At 40.7% G+C, this 22,045-nt stretch overlaps 1 protein-coding gene across 1 annotated transcript in view; it reads right to left on the bottom strand.

The window, feature by feature from the left end:
* Positions 1-22,045, bottom strand: part of LOC111231538 (glutamate receptor ionotropic, NMDA 2B-like) — a 79,033-nt gene that overhangs the window by 24,194 nt on the left and 32,794 nt on the right. Inside the window, exons 3-9 of the mRNA XM_022758673.1 lie at positions 21,564-21,834; positions 18,064-18,256; positions 7,283-7,397; positions 6,861-7,066; positions 4,817-4,988; positions 2,284-2,437; positions 437-562 (exon numbers count right to left, since the gene is read on the bottom strand). Of these exons, the coding sequence (XP_022614394.1) occupies positions 437-562; positions 2,284-2,437; positions 4,817-4,988; positions 6,861-7,066; positions 7,283-7,397; positions 18,064-18,256; positions 21,564-21,834 (1,237 nt within the window). The remainder of the gene's footprint in view (positions 1-436; positions 563-2,283; positions 2,438-4,816; positions 4,989-6,860; positions 7,067-7,282; positions 7,398-18,063; positions 18,257-21,563; positions 21,835-22,045) is intronic.

The following is a 22,045-nucleotide window of genomic DNA, read 5'->3' on the forward strand; positions in this document are numbered from 1 at the left end:
ACTGGTGTAATATTTGAGGTGTTTGAGGTAATATTTAATAAAAAAAGACATTGTACCGCAAGAACAGAGGAGTCTTCACACCTTCAAGTCACCCCTTGATGCTACAAAGACTTAAGATCACTGGTTCTCGTCAATGATCCTTTTCATTAGTAAAAGAGCTTAAGTGACTGTAGATGTAGATAAGTACTCCAAGACATCGAGTAGAAAGTCCCAGCGCCTCAGTCGCACTCATTCAAAAGGGATTGTCAAAGTAATTTAGCACATGGAGTCCTCCGTTTGAATGGTGCATTCAAGGTAACAAAACATGCCAACTAAGTCTTCATTTTAGCACACGAGATTGCCTGAAAATGTACCTCACTGTCATCTTTTTTGCAGCAGTGGATTGACTGGATCTGTGCTTGTGTGTGTGTGTGTTTACAGATGTGTGTCCTCTCACCTCGTCCGTCTGCCAGACAGCGATTGTAACCCACCGGGCTGAAGTATTCAAACACAAACACAGCCACGGCTGACACCATCAGCAACATCACAAACATCATCACCCAGACATCAGCACTGAAGGGCTCTAAAACACAGAGAGAGGGGGTGAGAGAGGGGGTGGGAGAGGAGGGGGAGTAGGTGGGAAGAGAGGGTGCAGCAGGGAGTGGAGGAAGCGGAAAGGGGAGGGGAGGGTTGTGGGGATACAGAGAGAGGAAGTTCATTAAACAAAATTAAACAAAATTATAAAATTACCCTCTGGTATCAACATGATTATTTGTATTCAGACGTCATGTACTGCGTGCTCTTTGTTACACATTTATGGATTTTATCTGAGCGTGTGTGAACACTAACAAGCACTTCTCGGGAGAGAAACTACAGGAGGAAAGTAGGTAGGTGTGAATGGACACATGTACTCATTGAAACGGGCACTTTTTCCTCCGCTTGCTCTGTATTCTGCTTCGCAATTTTCACACACAGTATAGTCACAGTGACAAACAGCACTGTGACTATACAGGTGGTTTTCAGTGTTTCTGCCAGGCCCAGCGTTATCCAGCATTAGAGTTTTTGATTTTATTTCATTGATGGCCTCTGTTTATCGTTCACTCTATTAAGTAACTGCCGATGCAAACCCAACATTTCCTGCTGTTGGCTTCACATTAAAAGCTAAAGCCAAAGCACTAAACACAGTTTATTTGTCTGTTCTTTATTTACAAAACAAGACAGCTGACATTTTTAGCATTTTTTGGGGTCCATTTAAAAAATTTCAGAAAGTAAGTCAACAAGTCGGAACAATCACAAGCACAATCGAGCCAAAGCAACCAGGACCGAAATCTTAAGGATTAGATACTTAACACTTTTTTCAAGTAACTATATGTACGTTTTTGCTATCACTAAATGGCCAATGTTGGCATCAACAGCTGTTTACTTACCAGTCTAGAAGAAATGTTGCGAGTTCAGTATTAAACTTTACTGTCAATTTGTGTGTGTGTGGTATGACTGAAAGCTCCAGAATAGCTACTAAACAGACCTTGCAGAGAGATTGATTTGTCAACAATTTTTCTTGGGGCAGCAACTAATGATTACATGCAGTATCCAACAATCTGAAGATTATTTTCTCGATCAATTGTTTTCGTCTATAAAGTCAGAAAATTGTGATAAATTATAATAGTATTTCAGGGTCCCTGGTGATGTCATCAAATTCCTTGATTTGTCAGACCAACCCAATCCAAAACCCAAAAAATATTTCAACATTTAATTTGCCATGATATAAAATAGAGAAAAGCAGCCAATGCTCACATGAGAGAATCTGGGACCAGAGTGTGTTTGGTATTTTTGCTTTAAAAAAAATTACTTAAATGTTTAATATTTGATCAAAAATGTTGCCGGTTACCTTTCTGTCAATGAACTAATGAATTAGTCGACTAATCATTGCAAATGTAAATGTTTCCAAAGTCAAGAAGAACTGCATTTTATTGTGCAATTCTGTATAGTATAATGAAATGTAGCTGAATCTTTCAACCATTGCACAGTGACAAGATAATACTGACATACAAATACGTACATTTGGGTTTTTCTTCTTTGGTTTGATTCTACTGAAAAATACTCAGATTTTTTAGCAGTTTCCAGCCAAATTTTATGTCTGTGTGTAACCACACTTCGTGTTTTCAGCTGTTTTGTGAAAAACCTGTTAGAATCTCGTTTGTGGTTGTGCATTTCCTACATGGTGTGAGCGTGCTTTTGTGCATGTTAGTGTTCTCGATTGTGTGCTGTTCATCTGCCAGAAGAACCAGGTGCGTATCTCCTCACCAAGAAAGGCAGAGGGGGAGACGGTTCCGTTGCTACGGGAGACCATGACACTGATCCCTGTTTCAATGAACGGCACAGAGAAGTCGATGACCTCCGACCTCTCCTCGTTGATGGTGAGCGAACCCACTGCCATGTGGGCATTCTTCAACACCACCTGTGGGTCAACCGCAGACAGACAGAGACAGACAGGAGGGAAACATGGAGGGTCAGTGGGCGTGCAGCGCTGCATAATCCCAGGACTGTGGTGAAAAACAGATTAGTGAAGGGGACGTGATGGTAAAAGTAATTCTGAGCTGCTGTGTCTTTATCGAGCCACCATCTCTGCCAAGTGTTTAGCAGGCTATTTTGGTAGAATAGAAAGAGGATGAGAAGGGGATCACTATTACGACTGGGTCAGTATTTGACTCCCTACCACTCCGGCCTCCCTCGTAGGGAGAGTGTTCAGGTATATTTAGCCCTAAATTTCCGAAGCCCCAGGCCATGAATAAAAATGGAGCACAAAGGACTGTGTTAATAAGGGATATGTATGCCACAGTGAGCAGAAATCCTACGCACAGTTTTTTCTCTCTGTTTGTCACACTTCTTCATAGAAGCCTGCTCTTTTTTCTCTCTCTCATTCTGTTTTCTATGTCTGTTTCCTTGTTTTACCCCCTTTCAAGTTAAATCATTAGCTACTTGCTTAAGCATTTAAGGACATGGATTAATGCATCCACGCATGCACTGCACATTTGCAGTCTTGTTTTTATAATGATGTATATCTCTGGATTCTATTTTTTAACACAGTCTACAGTAGGTGGACTTAAGGTACTGTAATTTTACATTACCCTGCACATCTTCACTCATCTGTGTTCTTAAGATAATAATGAAGTCGTTCTATGTCATAATCAATTAAGTTGGACATCACATTGATTTGTAAAGGCTGCCTTTTGCTGTCTAATGTGTAATGTGTGCAGGAGAGAAGTGGGTCCTTCCCTGAGGCTGCTTTCTCTCTCCCTCTCTCTCTCTCGCTCTCCCTCTCTCTCTCTGTCTCTCTCTCCTTCTCTCTCTCATTTGCTCTCTCTTTCTCTCGATGTCTTTTTCTTTCTCCAGCTCTGATTAGGAGCCTCATCATCCTCCTCCCGAGGTTTTACGGAGCTGATCACAGCTCCCCCTCAGGCCAGGTTGTGGGGAACAAGTGCTCGATGGCGTGACAGAGAAACTAAGAGAAAGAAAGAGACATTCAGACAATACAATTAACCCTGTCGTAAAAATGAATTCCTATGGGCGCCAAAACACTTTCCTCAGCCGCAGTAGCAATTGAATTAGATAACATACTGTATTTACTTTATTGTTTAATTGATTTCTTTTGAAAAGCAATTATTCTGTGCATTGTATACATATTGTAAAGAGACGCAAATCACAAACCACTTAACAGGAAAACTGTGGGGAGAATAAGCAGCAAAAGTGACCAGCAAAGGAAAACATAATGAAAAAGGAACAAACATGTATATGCTGACAAAATAAATGAAAAATATATATATATTTGTTGTATTCTTCAGCCAGCAGAAGACTCCAGATTGAATCAATGTTGGTATGTTCTCACAGGACATGCTGTGGAATTATGACCAAAGACACACTGTTTAATCCTTTGGTTAATATTCCTGTAGCCTTATTTGCTGTGGTTCGATATTGCCTGCAACTGGCCGACATTAAGTGATCGGTTTCACTTAACTTCCACAGAGGTCGCTGACACAGAAAGAGAGTTTTCAAATTGGTGCAATTTCTCCCAGAAGTTTCTGGCCAGTGTTACAAATTTTCAAATGACTTCCATCAGGCCACGTTAAACAAATGTAGTTTGGAAGCCGAATTCTCAGCTATACTGAGACAACATCTCTTCTCACTCCACAAATGAACAGATGTTAAATTTGATCCTGCCACTTGAACCAGCTTTTTATTTTTACTACCACTTTTTTCACTGCATCGTTATAAATAGTGCTGCATGTCTTCAGGGAGACATGCTGAATGCACTAAGCTCTTAAGAAAAGCTAATTGGTGGTAGAGAAACTGTATGCCACCACTGACACACCACTTACAACGATGAGCTAAATGATGCACTATACTGGTCTTGATTCATGTCAAAGAAACCCAAAAAATATAAATATTTTATTTTCAGTATACTGCCTGATTAAGAAACTTTAATGGTTCAGTTGTATGGCAAAGTCTCCAGTGATCTGCCTGATGTGAAATACGTGATCAGCTGATCTGACAGCAGGTTTGTACGAAATCAGACAAACTGTCATAAGTATTTTAAGCAGTTTACAGCTGATGCAAAGCCAGTTCTTAATGGTGTTGGGCTTGGTCTATCACAACAACATCCACATTTCATATCCTATAGATATTCTATCTTTTTCTATACTTTATATGAATCTCAGAAAAAACATCTGCCCACTACAAACCAGTGAAACAGCCACTATCAGAGCCAGTACTTTACCTGAAAAAGGTGCAATAAATGGAGTGATTGTGTTGTGTGTGTAAAAGAAAGAGATTTCTTTACCTCTCCGACCATGCCATTCCACGTCCCATTAACCTTCTTGCCGTGTTTGCCGTTGGTGACCAGGTAAAGGTCGTATGTAAACTTGACCGTCTTGGCGATCTTCTTCAGGATGTCGATACAGAAACCCTTACAGCAGCGCTTGATGTAAATCCCTGAATCCCCTGTCTGGTTGCTGGTAGGTGGTAAGAGCAGGAGAAGGGTGGGGGGGTAAAGATGAGCTTCAACAATCTGAGATTATTTAGGTTCAGGTACATATACCTAAACTGGCAGATTCAAAGCAAAGAGAACAGCAACATGGGTGAAATAAAAAAAACAAGAACAAAGATGTGCTAAGTGATGAGAGAATTCAGGTTTTCGTGCCAAACAAAAACTCTTACACCAGACTGATTAGCACATATTAAAACACACAAGACACCAGGAACTGGTCAGTGAAAACACCTGGAGTCAGACAATTAATTGGTAACAAATACACAGATATGCTGTTGTTCTTTGTCATGTATGACAGTTGGTTAGACAAAACAAGACATCACCTTTGGGTCATTACAATGTACATTTTTACGTGATTGTCACTTTGGTAAAAATCTGATATTTAAATAAATAAAATGAGCCAGCCCATACTTCCAGGCATGCTTTGCTCTCTGTGTACACACAGTAGAGTGATACTGCAGTGTGGAAAAGAGAAGGCCACACTTTTGTCAGCACATCAAGTCCCACGCAGACTTTAACATCGACATTTCTATGAGTACAAATTTATTCTTGCACAAGTAAACAGGTTTACATATTGTCACCTCAATTATACATTAATGGGCGACTAAGAATAAGAATAATGCACATCGAGTAACAAATTTTAACAAACTGCGAGTCATCAATCAGTGGGTTGTTTTGGCTCACAGCAGATACAGGTGCATAACAGCTGTGGGTAACAACACAATGGCAGCTTTGGCACAGTTAGAGTATGTTGCCAGTGCCAGACCAAGGACAAATGTGTTTGTTTTAGTGTGTTTTGTATTCACACAAGGGTGTGTCAACCTACATTTATAGACAATTGCAGGATTATGAATTCAGCTCCTGCAAGTGAACAACCTTCATGATTACTGAGATAAAATGCACTGTAGAACATGGAATAATGTGAACACAGGGGTTTATCTATCTGGCACAAAGGCTGTGTCCACATATTTCTGCTTTCGTGCATACAAGGACAAATCTGCACAGCTCCGTGCATCTGGCTCATGGAGTACTTTTTGGCTGCAGAGAAATCCTGCATATCCTCTGTGGCATATTGCTGCCTTTCCCTGAAAAGCTGTCTGTGAGGATGTCTTTGAAGGAAGAGACAGACAGACGGACAGAAGGAGGGAAAAAGGGGAATAGGAGAACGAACAGGGTGAAAGATCAGTCAATAAAAAAACCACTGAGCCAGAAGATGTAGGACGCCCTCAGGAGATTTCAGGTAGGCCAGTGATAGAAAAGGAGGCCAATGACGAAAATTCATTATCACACACCAAGGAGAAGTGGATAGCAAGAGGGTCAGGGTGAAGAGGCAGGGGAGAGAGGACAACAGTGACAGAAACCAAGACAATGATCTAGTTAGCAGAGTAGAGTCAAGGTAATCACAGGACACTGAGAGATTGTGAGAGGACCAAATAGGTTATATTTTCAAAATCCAGTGAAGAAAACACAGGAATCAGAATCATTACAGCACGCTGTGGTGATCGGGAAATACTGAACAAAACCGAAGCCAAACCATCCATTGATCCATGTCTCTGTGTCCTTTGTTTGCATCCACCACAAATGCAGATGTTTGATGGGTTTTTATACCTAACTTATATAACTATTAAGGTGTCACAAATGACTTTGGATACGAGCAGAAGGTTACATGCTACACCAGTATCGATGTATAAATCAATATGTTCTTGAGAAAGTGTTCTATTTTACTTGACTCTACAATATTCATCCTAGATTCAAACAGTATAAACAAATGCAATATATATATATATTAAACAAAAAAAATAATCAGATTTGACCAAATCCAACTTTAAATCCTCACCTGAGTTTGAGCTGTTTGCGACACGGCACCGTGTTCCTCATGCAGGTCCCACTGAGCGGGTCTACGTCCTCCACAATGACAAACGGCGCCTCCTCCAGAGTCACGATGGACAGGTGGTCCTCTCGCTCCTCCGCTGCAGAGTACAGCTCAAAGCGAGGCCACACATGGTACCTCATCGTCAAAGAGCCTCTCTCCCACTTGCCAACCTGCATGCGTGAGTGGGAAGAGGGCTGTGAGTTACACAGGCTACTGTAACAGGCACCTCAAGTGGCAGGGAGACACTCCAAACGAAAAAGTGAGTGACAGACACATCACAGAGGGCGAAAAAAACACAAACCAGGTAAAAAGCAGAGGATCGATTGAGGGGATCATAATAGAAGAGAAGAAGAAGAAGAGAGGAGAAGACGAGAGAAGATATTTACCCTGTCCCATTGTCTATCCTTGTCTAGAAGAATGATGACCAGCTTGGGGAACATCTGGTGACCCTCTTCGCTGAATGACAGGTTTCGGCCTTCAAATGTGACATTCATGATGTACCTGAGAATGACAAATCAAGTTTGAGTTACAACTATCAATATGTCTATTGGTCTGAAAACAAAATGCGCAGCATTTACACTTACTCGTGATTCAGGCTAAAAGATGGATAATGGATATAAATAAATAAAAGCCCCTTTAAGAAACTTAAAATTGCATTAATTGATTTTTAGGCCACTTGGGGGCAGTACAACAAGCTGTGAATACAAGCAGACACAGAGACACATTAACATTCATTTAGAGCCATCTTACTGGACATCCAGTGACTGTCTTTTAGCCCTAAGCCCCTTCTCTACCAACTACTGTGCTCTCTATTAACTCCCAAAGGAAATATCTGGCCTCTGTAGCTGCTAAATGCTTCACTATTTTCACCAGCTAGTCGCCAACTGTCTGCCTGCTATATAATGATGAAACAATATATAATGAAACAAAAAGACTGTTCTGTAAGTGAGAGTGAGCACAAACAGTAAAGTTGCAGGCCTTCAACCAAAACAATGAGCTGAAAGATGCTAAAACACTGTAGAGCTGAGCAGAACTGCAGAGTCAGGTGATATTTCATCATAGCGACACCTTTAACATCACACAACATCACTTTCTTCAACATGAATTTAAAAGTATTGATTAATGCAGCTTTAAGGGCTACGACAAAGCATTACAGGAGTACCAGTACAGCACTGTTACCGCTGTATAAGCTGATAACGGATGAGATGAGTGTAGCATACTCACAGTTTGAAATAGTGAGATGGGATCGTGGGAGAAATACATGAAAAAAAAGACCCTCGTTTATGAATATTCTCAAATGTCTTGAACATTGAAATACCGAACCAAAACATCTCAATCACAAAGTGTACCCGGCTGGTATTGGTGATGACTCAGTGCTGTCAAATATTAAGTTCAAACACTTGGCAGTGTAGTACTAGTGATGTCCTTTTCTGAAATGTGTTGGTATATGTATATTCATCTGACACCCACAGGTTTTACATTACCCTTTTGAACACACTTGCTTTGTTGATTCTTGATTACTCCCTTAGTTTGTATTTTGTAATTTTTTCTACTATGTATTTTATTATGTGGCTGTGTTATACCTATAAGAAGATACTAGTTTTGCAAGTCTGAAGTCCTAAGGCAGGACACCGTTGGATATTTAGAAAATATATAGAACAAATATTTAGAACAAAGAACTAAAGCTCTTAAACCACCTCGACTGTGGAACGACCTGTCAGAGGAACTCTCATGCGTATATATATATATATGTATACTATACACTATATATACATGTGTGCGTGTGTGTGTATGCATGCATGTTATTTATGAAGCATGAAGATGAAAATAGAAAAAGCAGAAGCACAGAAAAACAAGGAGACTGCTTCCAATGCTGCTTTTCTCCGTCTTCACTGACTCAGTGTTGTAAAGGTTGCTTGGTCTGAAATATGGCGATATAACGATGACTCAGTTTGAGACTTGGTAAAATATATGGCACCTGATAGACTAAGAAATATAAAAGAGTACAGGGACACTGTGAGAGTAAGAGAGAGCAGAGAGGGAGAGGAGAGCATCAAGAAGCCAGGAGTGAAAGGTGGAAGAGCAGGGAAGGAGTAGAGAGTGTATTAATCGTCTGTGTGAATACATATCAGCCTATATGTGTGTCAACAAGTGCACAACAGTGGCAGATAAGCTGGAATCAGCTCTCTCGCTCTCTATCTGCCGCCTCCTTCCCTCACTTTTCCTTGTCCTGATCTGTGGGCTGCCATCACCATGGAGATGCTCTGCCTCTGAAACAATCCACCGGAGAAATAAATATCTTGTCTGAATGCAAGGAGTGAGGGGCTGTGTGTGTGTGTGTGTGTGTGTGTGTGTGTGTGTGTGTGTGTGTGTGTGTGTGTGTGTGTGTGTGTGTGTTGCTGTGTGCAGACTTTTTAAAAGAGTTGCCGAGCAAATTTTACCCGCCATCATCTCCAACCAAGTCAACAGTGTGAAAATAAGACAATAAATCTATTCACAAGTGAATAAAAAAATGCAGACAACAGATGAGCAATGGGCCTGAAACTAACCCAAGATTGTATTGCAAGTACCTCCTACTAGAACACTGAGTACCTCTATCTGTAATGTCTTCGACTATATTTATATCCCACCTCACACTCACACTCTCTCTCTCACACACACACACACACACACACACACACACACACACACACACCCCTAAGTAGGCTACATGCTTGGAGTAAGTCAATAATATGACTCAAGCCTCCATGAAATGCCTATTGCTGCACATTGGATGGCTAGCGCACTAAAAGTGCTGTAATGCGCGTGTAACATGGGATTAGCCTCCTAAGTATAATCTCAGTTTGAATAGGGAACCAAAAAGATCAAGGCGGCGTGGGCGGAGGCTCGCGAGGTCCAACTTGTTGCCGTCCTGACACCCTGACGACCCATGTGACCAGTAGCGGCCCCTGTGTGTGTGTCATCATGACAGGGCGACATGTCTAAATGTACACAAAACCGCAACACAAGGGATGCAAGGGAGGCTCTTAACACCAGTATAATGTAATGTAATGTGTTGCCATGGCACCCACAACCACAGCAATTTTCATGCAATCAGCTGCGTTGCCATGGGAACAGTAATCTCACCCGAGAGAGGCTGGTTGAAAGGGAGAAAGAGAGAGACAGAGAGAAAAGGAGTATTTTTCGGTCTAAAACTGAGTGTTTATCCACTTCCCCTCATGCTGTCTTTCACTCTCAGATCAATCTCTCCATCTCATCTCTGAATAGCGCGTCGAATCTCACATCAATAGGATTCATCTGTCCGTACTTTAACCTGTACCTTTACAACGACTGCTGCATGCTGTGAATTTACAGCAGAGGAACCTGCCCTGTTTATCATTTTGTAGCCCTGTACTATTGATGTAGCTTTTATGTGCCGTTTGATCCCCTCTCATGTCAGTATTCCCCTCTGACTCTGCTGGAAGAAGAAAAAAATTAAAAAATAAAAACTACTGGGATGAGCTACTAACAGAACCTCATGCGGCTTCATCGCAGCCATATGCAGCGCTTGTGTGCGCCTCGCTCACCAACTGTTCCCCAACTAATCACTGGCTGTGAGGGGAATTTATTTTTTAGTTACAGAGACACTGAATCATCAATGGCATGGACACAAACCCCCCCAGCCCAAATCCACCCCACCCACCCCACCCCCACTCCTTTTTTTCCCCACAAATCGCTTCAAATGTATTTCAGAGCCATTTGATATGACTTTCTTTTATCTCTGAGTGAAGCAGTCCAGGGTCACAAATTCTCTGTCGCTGCAATGCAGGGATGTAAATATATATATATATATGTATATACTGTATCTGCTCTGTGTATGTATGTGTGTGGAAGGAAGTCAGCAGTGCACATATACACACACATACACACATGTACATACTGTATCAGGTTTGGGCGGATGACTCATAATCTGGGATGACTGCAGAAGACCTGCCTCTGAAGAGTCACCGGTTACTGATGAAATGTGTACTATACATTACAAGTCCTGTAGCTAAGGAGCAGTGACTGTGCGATGAGACGGTGCAATATGTACAACTACAGAATATGGTAAATTATGGTAATGCGGTGTACATATGGTGTGAGATCTGTGCCACTCAAGATTCACTCCGGAAACAAATCTGTCGAGGCGTCTACGTGTGGTTACAATACAATTAAAGCCCACAATATTTCAGTTCACAGCAGGATAACAGTGTTTAACAGACATCCACTTTACACAAAAGACAAGTGCAAACAGTTACCCATTGTATTTCTTTTCAACAAAATTTGTTATTTTTTTTTAACATTAGTCTGTTCGGCTTTTTGTTAAATTATTATCTACATTAAAATATAAAAATAGATGTTTTTTTGGTCTGTGGAGGGGGGGGGGGGGGTTTTACTGGAGGGGCCTGGCACCATGATTAAAGTTACTAATCTGAAATATGACATTAGTGTTTTCAGTTTCAAAATGGCAGTCATCATGTGACTGCAGATATTATCAAATTTATAATAACTTCATAATAACTTACTTTGAATTTTTTTTTTTTATTTTATTTTTTTACTGAATTAAAAAAAAGATGTTCAGTTTCAGTAATGTACTCACTCGAAAAATTGCTTATTTATTGATTTGTTTATTGCTAGGGGCACAGCTCTGACAGCATAAATACACACACAGAGTGTTGTGGACTACGCATAGGGAAGATGTAAGGTTCAGAGTCTCTTTGAGCGGCAGCCTTTAATAAGTAAGTCCAGGAGCTCCATGTGATCTGGAGCCCACGAGGACCCCTGTTGAGCAGGAGACATCAGACAGCTACCTGTGGAGTCTGGAGCACTGTATCAGAGAGAGCCGACTCTCATTTAAAATGTGAACAAGCACTTAACAGACAAGGACACTGACTTTCTACAGCCTACAAACATCACATACTGATACATAGTTGTTTTTTTTCTAGTGATAATAATAATCATCTGATTTGATTTGCAAAGTAAAAGTAAAGTAAATTAAATGGGACGAACGTGTCCTTAACAGCACGTGAACATTTTAGTCATAACTAAAAATCATATTTATAGAGTTAAGGAGCTAATTTGGCAAAAAGAGAGAAAAACTTTCTAACATTTCTTAATAGGGGTCGATGCCTCTGATGGTCTTATCTTACTCGTGGCCAAGACATAATTCAACATAACAGGGAAAATCCAACAACTACTTTTCTCCTGACTGGCCTCTGTTTGTCTGATAACCTGTTTAAGCCTCCAGAATGACATGCTTTGTAAGTTGTGCTGACGATGGTACTATGACTGAAACCTTTTGCATGTGTTATAAACGGATTCTTTCAACCGCTTAAGAGCCTCTTCATCTTTTGTTTTCATTGCAAGGGAAACATTTCCTTTGATATAGGACTATTTATCTCGGCCACACACACACACACCTGACACCACTTCTTAAGAAGCCTGGATTCAATAGTGCATTTGTTTGTCTACACTCCAACAACGTTTAAAAAAACTGACTGCTTGAAAATACTGTATGAGCTTCGTGTTACTTCATAATAAGCAGAAAATACAGTGAGTGGTTGGACTTAGCCTAAAATATGTTAACTTAGAGAAAATGTTGACTCAAAGCAGCTCAAGCTAAAAATATATTAATTAAATTCATAATTTTTATTAGCTAACATTTAAACAAACCTGAATGAACATCTTCGCTCCATGTGATTAGAACAGCACTGCTGCAGGGTGCATTAAGTCAACCCAAAGAGAGTTCATTCAATATTAAAAATAGCTATTGGCCATGCACAGAACATTTGCAAGCAAAATTAGGGTTTGTTGTGTATTTTTCTTACTCCTGGGAGAAAAATAAAGATAATGCAACGTTATTTCAAAGTAAATGTTTGGTGTCAGTCTTCCAGAATCAAACAGCAAAGATTTATTTCTGCACTCACAAATTTGCAATAAAGTTTAACGAGCCTACACAAAGACATCCATCATAAAAGTAAAAGATACAATGATTTATCATCTGACAACAACCTCAATATACCAGAATTTAATGCAGCCACAGTCATCCATTTTATCTTAACTGCACCCAACATAACGTAATTCATACATGAATGCAATAAAACTCAAAATTCCCAAACCACATGAAATAATGCCAAAGATGTGTTTAACATTAGCAAAAATGCTATGTGACGTTATGTGTGTACGTAAAAACTACAACTGAAATCAGTAGTCGATTAATCATAGTCCATCAGAAAAATGTATCTGTATTAATTAACTGATAATCCAGAAATTTCCGTGAAGCAACAATGCCAAAACTTTGCTGTTTCCAGCTTCTCAAATGTGAGGATTTGCTGCTTTTCTCTGCCCTACATAATAGTAAATGGTCTTGTATAATGCCAGTGAAAACTTTGGCGTCTGGAAATTGTGTGTGTATGATTTTTTTTTCCATTTTATAAACAAAAATATTAATCGAGAAAATAATTAGCAGATTAATGATGATGAAAACAATCATTAGTTGCAGCCCAAGTAAAAAAAAATTGTGTCACCCAATATAGTGTTATCTGATTTTATAACCCTTTTTAAATCATATTGATATTGGTCTCAAAAGTCCAGTAACAGTCAGGACTGCTGAATGAGTGCTGAGTAAATCTATGATACAAATTCATTCAGTTTGTCTGTTGTCGCTTCAATTAAAATAAAACTTATTGGAAATCCCTCACCCTCTTCTGTTTGAGTAGGCTATAACATAGAAATAAGCTTGGGGTCATTAAAAAGTGAATTTATATAATTACAAATAATCATGATAAAATAAAGGTCATTAACAGTGAATCATGTAATAATCTCACATATGGCGCTGAACATGAAGTGAGCAGCACATACAGTATGACAGATGTGCAGCAGTGTTCACTGATTCAATATGTGAAAATTCCAATAAGCAAAAGGCCATGTGAAATATTGATTGGTTACTTCTATGGCATTTTAATGTTCCTCAAAGGAATTAGTCATAAATAGGGAAAGAACAGAGTTGACAGAGTTAAATGAGCGAAATTGAATTCATGCTCAATATAAGTAATCCTGTCCTTAAACGCACTAATCCTCCCTCCTTACAATGTATTTGTACAGAGAAAATTAGGATCAACAGTTTTTGACAGAGGAAGAAAGAGAGAGGGTAAGGGAAGTGGGGGGTGGAAAAGAGCCATCACTGCTCTCCGACTCAACGTCTTAGCTTCATGTAATTGTAAGAGCTTTTTTTCGGTGAGAATGGACTGGTGTAGGAGCATCACAGTGGGAGGGTGGCAAAGAAAGAAGAACAAAGGGGAGAAAAGCAGAGAATATTCAAGAACAAAAGGCGAGGTATCCACACAGTCCAGACAGAGACCTCGGTGGAAAAGAGGTTAACAAAAGAAAAGAGAAGTACAAAAAAAAGAAGAAGAAAAGAAACAGGAACTGAGGGACACAACCTGCATGTGACACAGATGTGTAAACTGATACTCTGATCCACTTCCATGTCAAGGAAGGGTCTGTGACAAGACACGGTCATTTGCGCTCTAGATGCCCGAAAGCGCAACGCGATGGCCAGCTCATCTTCTAATAAACAGAGCTTGGATTTATTAGACAGACACTTTTATTGTGCCCATTAAGAAATGCAATAATACCACTCTCCCGCTGCAGGAAAAACTACTTTATAGGTGAAATAGAATGAGAGTAACATTCATGAGAGGCAGCACAAGTGTCAGATGGCCTGCAGAAAAGGCTGTCTACTGAGCTCTACTGAAAGGCTCGGACTGAGCGCACGCAGCCAGCCCGCAGACATGAAGACAAATGTCTCGTATGATCACATTAAAGAGAAAACAGACTGCAAAATATTAATCATCTCTTACATCATATCTACCGGTGCGGCTGTGTATGCCAGCACCGGGATTTGAGAAGGAATTTGAACGCAAGCGCACACAGAGTCAGACAAATCATAAAAAAAAACAAAAAAAAACATCCCTTTCCCTGCAACATCCACACACAAATCAGCCCCTTGGCGCCTCATCCAAAACCACTTGGAGAACATTTTCTCATTATCCCAGTGTTCCTGTCCGCTCCGTAAGGCAGGAAACAATGGATGGCCTCTAGAGCTTCTTTGAGTGTGTGTCTGTGTGTGTGTTTGCTTATTTGTGTTGAAGCATGAGTGCTTGTGGTGTATGCATGTATTTATTTGTGCGTGTGTGTGTGTGCCCCATAAGGTCAAGGAGCCCCCAAACAAATTTGAGAGCGTGACTCACTGAGGCCTCTCCGTCCATCAGCGCTGACAGGATGGCATGCTAATCCAGCATGCATGCAGCCCACTGTGGCCTGTAGCTATGCAGGACCACGCAGAGACATATGGCCTTATTATTGCTTTAGTCTCTGGGGGTGAGGGGATGGAATAGGTGGAATTATGTGTGTTTGTGTGTGAGGCTGTTTCTAGCCTCTGGGGTCACAACCAAGATCCACCAATCCTAAATCTCTACCTTCGCTCAGGCGAATGGAGAAGGAATGGAATGGCTGGTCGGAAAACACACATTAACACCACTCTCAACACACACACAGACACACAGACACACAGACACACAGACACACAGACACACAGACACACAGACACACACACACACACACACACACACACACACACACACACACACACAGCAAAGCAGCGTCCCAGGTGTGTGCCTGAAGGAAGATTGAGAGCTTTCCCTGTATCTGATAGCGCCCTTTGGGGACTGAAATATTCATAGCTGCGATGTTATTGTTATCTCAGTCCTGTTGGTGGCAGAATCGTAGATGGCACGCATAAGTGCTCCTGATATTAAAAACACTAGTAAAGACAAGACCAAAATTTACAGTAATACACCAACCACAACCTGGATATTAATGCAGTAGTGGCAGCAGAGGTTGCATAATGTTTCCCTAGTTCATCACACTGCTCAAATTCAAACTGACATGAAAAAAAAACAAAACAACAAAAAAGAGAAAATATTTAATATTAGCTAAAAAAAAAAAAAAGAGAAAAAGATGAAGATGAAAGGCAGGCGCATCGCTTTGTAAGGCTCTGTATACTGTATATATAATAAGGGATGGAATGAGTAATTCTAAGCTTTTATAGGACTAAACCCTAAAGAGCAGTTAAATGTCATGCTACAACGACATGTGTTTGTGTGTGTGTGTGTGTGTTTGTGTGTGTGTGTGTGTGTGTGTGTGTGCGCGCACATGTGTGCGTATTTGCATGTGTGTTTTTCTGTATGTTAGCGATAACCCCACTGTTGTTCTTTGGCTCTTTTTTCATTAATCCGGTTGTCCCCAAGCATTCAATTAGCTGTGGAATCTCTGATCAATGTGAACAGTAAAAGCATGCCCTATGAAGTTAAATGGGGATTAATTATTGAATACCAATTCTCCTGCTTGTTCTGTAATGTGCCAAAAAGCAAAACAAGGAGGTTCAGAGGAAGAGGGAAAAAAAGGATGCTTTCCTTTAAAGATGGCTTTGGGTTAAGCTAAAGATAAGACGACATGTTGTTATAAGTCTGAGAGTTAATGTCTCTGCTCATCTTGTGTTTTAAGTTTTTATTGGCTGGTTAAACAAATTCCGCCTCTCCTCAGGGAGGGTGTCTACATTGTTAATGCTTGTGTGTATTTGTGCATAGTTGTTCTTGTTTTACGCCCTCTGATATTTTTTACTGTGCTTCAGCAACTAAAAACCAAACTACATTTATTTTTGTTGCTTTACCAGCCAGTTTCTTTGGCTCTGACTAATATGAATTAAAAAAATGATTTCATCTGCTTCAGCCCATATTTGCATTGTGCAAGAAGCCCGGCTCAATTTCCTGCACCAAAAGAAATTTCAAAGCTTTTAAAAGTAGGTGAACATGGCTCATTGCTTTTGCTGTGCTTTTTTCAGCAGGAGAGCTCATCTTTCCTAGATCTTCTCATCTACATCCAACAACAGTGGATTTAGCGGCTGACAGATTTTATCAGTTGTAGCTAGCGTGAGCTAATGTTTACACTTAAACTCTGGTTGAAAACTCTGTTTACAGCTGACTTTTTAATGCTTCGTTTTCGGAAATGTCCGATTCCAGACTCTCACATGAGAGGATTTCCTGCTTTTCTTTGTCATTTATCATTGTAAACTACATTTGTTTGGGTATTTGGACTTTTGGTTGAACAAAACAAGACATGTGAAGACGTCACATTTGGCTCTATGAAGTTGTGATGAATGTTTTTGACTATTTTCGATGTTTCATTCAACCACAGGGGTTTACACCTGATTACACCTGCGGACTGAAAAACCAGCCGTCATAGAGAAGCGGGAGACATGGCATCATTTGAAACTGAGAACATGCACATTTTCAGCCAGTGGAAGACATTCATAGTGCTGCACTGGGTTGTTCACATTAACAGGGACAGAAATAGTTGTGTCAGGAATGGGGGAAAAAAAAAGAGCGAGAAAGAGAAGATCAGCTTACTTTCTCAGCTGTTTAACAGCTGACCAGTCACGGCGTGAAGTTGGTGTGATTGTTGGATTGTCAGTTTCACGTCAGAAATAAAGTGTGATGTCAGAAAGGTGTGGGGGGGAGGGGGTTTCCAAAGCTATATTCGACCATCTCATAAGCACTTTTAAAGAAGTGGAACCAACCAGAAACCAGAACCAAGTTTGGCAAACTTTAACGCTGACTAACACAACTTTGGCCAAAGTTATTGGAGTATAAACCTCCCCAAATCATTTAAAGAGTGACACTGAGCTGCTATCGTTACTCTGATTTCTGATTTGGCACTGTGGCTGCCAAATGATGGATGTTCCAGCCCTTAACGGGTATTTTTTTTAAGTAACCTGTAACTATACTAAATAACAAGCCCCTAGCCTTTAGGAATACTGTAAGGTTACCACTAAGTTAGTCAGCCTGGCACACTAATGCTTGCAACTCACACTGGAACAGATATACAAACATTTCAATGTATTCCTTATACTTTTGCTTGTGTTTTTGGTGTTGTAAAGGCTGAAAAAGAGACACCACCATTTAAATACTACAGCCCTGTGCACAACGCATTGGCATGAAATCCAAATCTTACCAATATTTATGTTTGTCTATTCCAGCCCCTCTGCCCTGCCTCCCAATCACCACCCATCCCCCCAGCATTGACTCACTTCAGTATCTCCTTGGAGTGGCCGGTGTTGGAGCCCTTTTTGTCAGGTGTCCCGAGGCAGCTTGACTTCAGCAGGGTGTGCGGCCCCCGGTCCAGCATCATGGTGGAGGTCGCCGTGGCAATGACAGCCACTGCATCACGTACCCTGGCCTCGATGTTGTAGTCCCATTCGTCATATGACACTGAGATAAGCCCTGGGAAAGAGAGAGATGGAGTGAGGTGAGAGGAAAGGATGCATGGAAAGCAGCAAGAAAAAGAAGTAGTAGAAAGAAATATGTAGAAAGATGAAAAGGAGGGGGAGGGAGGCAGAAAAGTGTGAGAAAGAGAGGGAAGATACAAATAGGGAAGCAGAGTGCAATGAAAAATAGCCAGAGGGGGAAAAGATATACAAAAATGAAAGCATTTTAGAGGACGCTGAGAAGTGGCAAAACATTGAGACAAAATTAAGAGTGTAATCATACCTACAATATTTTAATTTGTTCCAAGCCGGAGTGGAGCTATTTACCCTGCTATGTTGCTAAAAAGAAAAATGCTCATACAGGTTGAAAACACATGAAAAAAAAAAAACTAAATATGAGCATCCGTCGTCGCTCAGCTCATTTTGTTATGCTTGACTTTTCAAGCATGAGGAACTGCTGGCTATCAAATGTCAACATCCATTTCTCACACCCATAAACAACTGTGTTTTCGGGTCATTTTTCGTCGCTGGTTTGGATTATGTTTAAATCTGTTGCATTTTCAGGCAACCTTTTTGCCATTTCTGGTTTCAAACACATGTTAAAATTGGGTGCCCAAGCAAATGAAACTACAGGAGTAAATGCTCTGCAGTCTGAATGGCCTGCTTCAAACTCACTCGATAAGAGGAGAGGTGCGAGGGAGAGACAAAGGGGTCTTTTTTCTGCTTGACCCGATGCCCTGGGGAGACATTTTCAAAACAACATCACTGGGAATTCTCTTAATGATGGATTCCAGTGAGGCCAAAGCTCAGACTATTATTAGAACTGATAGCCACAATAAAAAAAACGTAAACCTTGTCATCCCACATTTGTCTCATATTTATGTGAGGTATTGCATAAGGAGTGGATGTAAAATTACCAAAGAGCACCAAATTAGAGTCTTACTTACCTGAGGTTAACAGACATTAGTATGCAGCCTACCACTGACTGGCACAGCATACTGCAAATACACTAGGAGAACATTTGCATATATGCAAACAAGCCCATCTGTCACTGGTGCCCACATATCAATACAAAGTTTTTTGAGAACATACCACAGAATAATGCGATATAGATTTATGTGTGATGCTCAATGAGTAGTTGCTAACATGAGTTTGATCCTGGTTTAACCTCTGGTTTGACCTCTGAACCTCTGTCAAGCCACAAGATAGCCTCAGTAAATGAAAATGGGATGCTGACTCTGGCAATACAGTTCTTGAATAAAATTCAAATAGATACAACAGATAAAAGCAGTCGATGTTGTGAAAGTGCACCAAAGATATACATTATTAAAAGCTCTAACTATAACTGTGTAATGCAGACCCCATCACTCCAGATCAGGAGTTTAAAGCTGTCAGGTTTTATCATCAACGGTATCAATGGCAGGTAGTCATGTCTAATAAAGTTATGACGGGCCAAAGGAAATCACTCCCAGTATGTTGATCATCTCCGTCCCAACAAAAAAAAATAAAAATCACATGATCCAAGGTGCAATAGGAAGCAGAGGGGTTTATGGAAAGTGATGGTCTTCATTTTGAAGACTGCTGACAATACCAGTGGATTGAAAGGAGAGAGAGAGAGAGAGAGAGGGAGAGAGAGAGAGAGAGAGAGAGGGAGAGAGAGAGAGAGAGAGAGAGAGAGAGAGAGAGAGAGAGAGAGAGAGAGAGAGAAAGAGAGAGCGAGAGGTCTGTTGGTCTCATTTGTTTATTATCAATAAAGTATCACAATTAATTTGGCAGCGGTGACTTGATGTTTAAAAGTTTAACTTGATGAACTTGGCGATTTTTAATTTGCTGTGGTTCTTCAGTGAGTAATGGTATGATACTTTGAGATCTCTATTTAAACCCTGAAATGGTAATAACACCTCCTACTTATCTGGAGCTGGTTTCACAAAGATATTTTAGACTGATCCACTTTTGCTCTTAGATTAGTCTAAAGCAATTCACAAAGTTTAGGAAAAAGAAAGACTGACTTATTTTAAGCCAAAATGTTAGCCACCTGGCCCCTATGCTAACTCTCAACTAACAGTCATGTTTCCATAGTAACAGTCTCCTCATCACTCCACACAGATCTGATTTCGTCTGCCACCATTTTTCGTCTCATCAGTAGAGAAGAGGCTTCAGCAGACACTGAAGTCACATGCTTCAAGTATGTCGTTCACTAAGTCTGTTTCCATCACACTTTGTCACACTTTTTCTTGATCTCTACACCAACGTTTTCCGAGATTCCCACAAATTTTCCACATAGTTTTTTAAGCTCAAATTTAAAATGTATATAAAAACAAGTGGATGGAAACCTCTGTAATGAGAAAGGAAAGAATTTTTAGAGAGCACTCTACCTTGTTGGAAATATACAGCAGTGAGGACATCATCATCTTTTTCATTTGTCCAATGAACCTTTACCACATTACCAAGCCGTTCACACATACAGATTCAAAAACGTGGGACAGCGAAGGCTGCTATTAGCTGTGAATAAGACTCAGCTTTGCAACCCTGTGCCCCCCGCTGAGCTTGTAAGACTTGTGAGAAGCACCCAGCTACACAACAGGGAAAAGTTGAGAAAGACTCAACTTTATGCAAATATCCTGCGACACAGTGCGAGCGACAGCAAGACAAGAGCCAATCACGATCATCTTGATTCCAGCAGAAACTGAAGCACAGAGTTGTTCACTACTGAAACTTGTTTGACTTTACAAAAAAATGGAGGAAAAGCTGATCATCGCAGTGTCGTGGCTTCCCAATTCTCAATGACGCATCTAACAAGTAAAAGGACATGAACAGATGGGTGGAAACAAAGTGCCAGCAGTGCCAGCAGTGTCTGGCAGCAGTGGATACCTCAGAAAACAATTGTCCAATCAGAGCAGAATATGCACGAAACACGCTCAACACAACACACCTCTAGAACTACAGATTCATGAGAGGCCAGATACATGTGTGAACGCACTGTAAGAAGACACAGCATCTCTGCACTGAAATTTTATGCTACAGGACAATTTTTTATTTTACTGTTTGCTGAATTTTTCCTTGTAAAATGTCCTTGTAACTGCTGAATTCTTCCAGAAGCCAAACACTTTCTACTAGCGTGAACGGAGTTCAGCATTTGACACGGTTGCTTGGTCTTACATTCCCAGAATTGATAGCAAATTAGTCCTACGTTAAGATAGTGAGGAACTAGACAGCTTTGTGCAACTGATGAATTTAGATGTCTGAAGTCTGACTTTTCATTAGATCAGATAGATAGTCAAAAGTCAATCTTTGTGAAACCGGCCCCTGGTGTTTGGGTGTACCTGTAGGGAAGACAGAGGGAACATGGTCTGCATCTCCAGCCACCAGCGAGGGCACGATCCAGGTGTAGCCATAGCCAGTAAGACCTACAGAATGAGCTACTTCGAAGATAGTGGTAGCCTCCTCCTTAGTGCAGTAAAGCAGAATGACAGGACTCTGCAGTTTCTTCATCTGGTTCTGGATCTTGGAGTCTCCATCGTCCACGGACATGTCCAGTAGGAGGACCTCTTCTAGCTCCCAGCCCACAAAGCTGTTCTCGATGGTGCTGCGGACCTAGATAGGAAAGGGAGATGTGATTTTAAAAAGTGTAGGCTGCACACATTCAGTGGAGTTGTTAAGGAGAGATACTGGAACAAAACCGACTGAGATGTCTCCTCCTCCAGCTCCCAGATTGCAAAACTGTTCTGTCTTTACACGTCTCTTGGGAGTAGGAAGCACTGGTCGATATTTTTTTTGTAAATGTAACAAGAGCGAGATTAGGTAA

Source organism: Seriola dumerili, unplaced genomic scaffold, assembly GCF_002260705.1.
Source record: "Seriola dumerili isolate Sdu_G_001 unplaced genomic scaffold, Sdu_1.0 BDQW01000302.1, whole genome shotgun sequence".
Taxonomy (NCBI): Eukaryota; Metazoa; Chordata; class Actinopteri; order Carangiformes; family Carangidae; genus Seriola; species Seriola dumerili.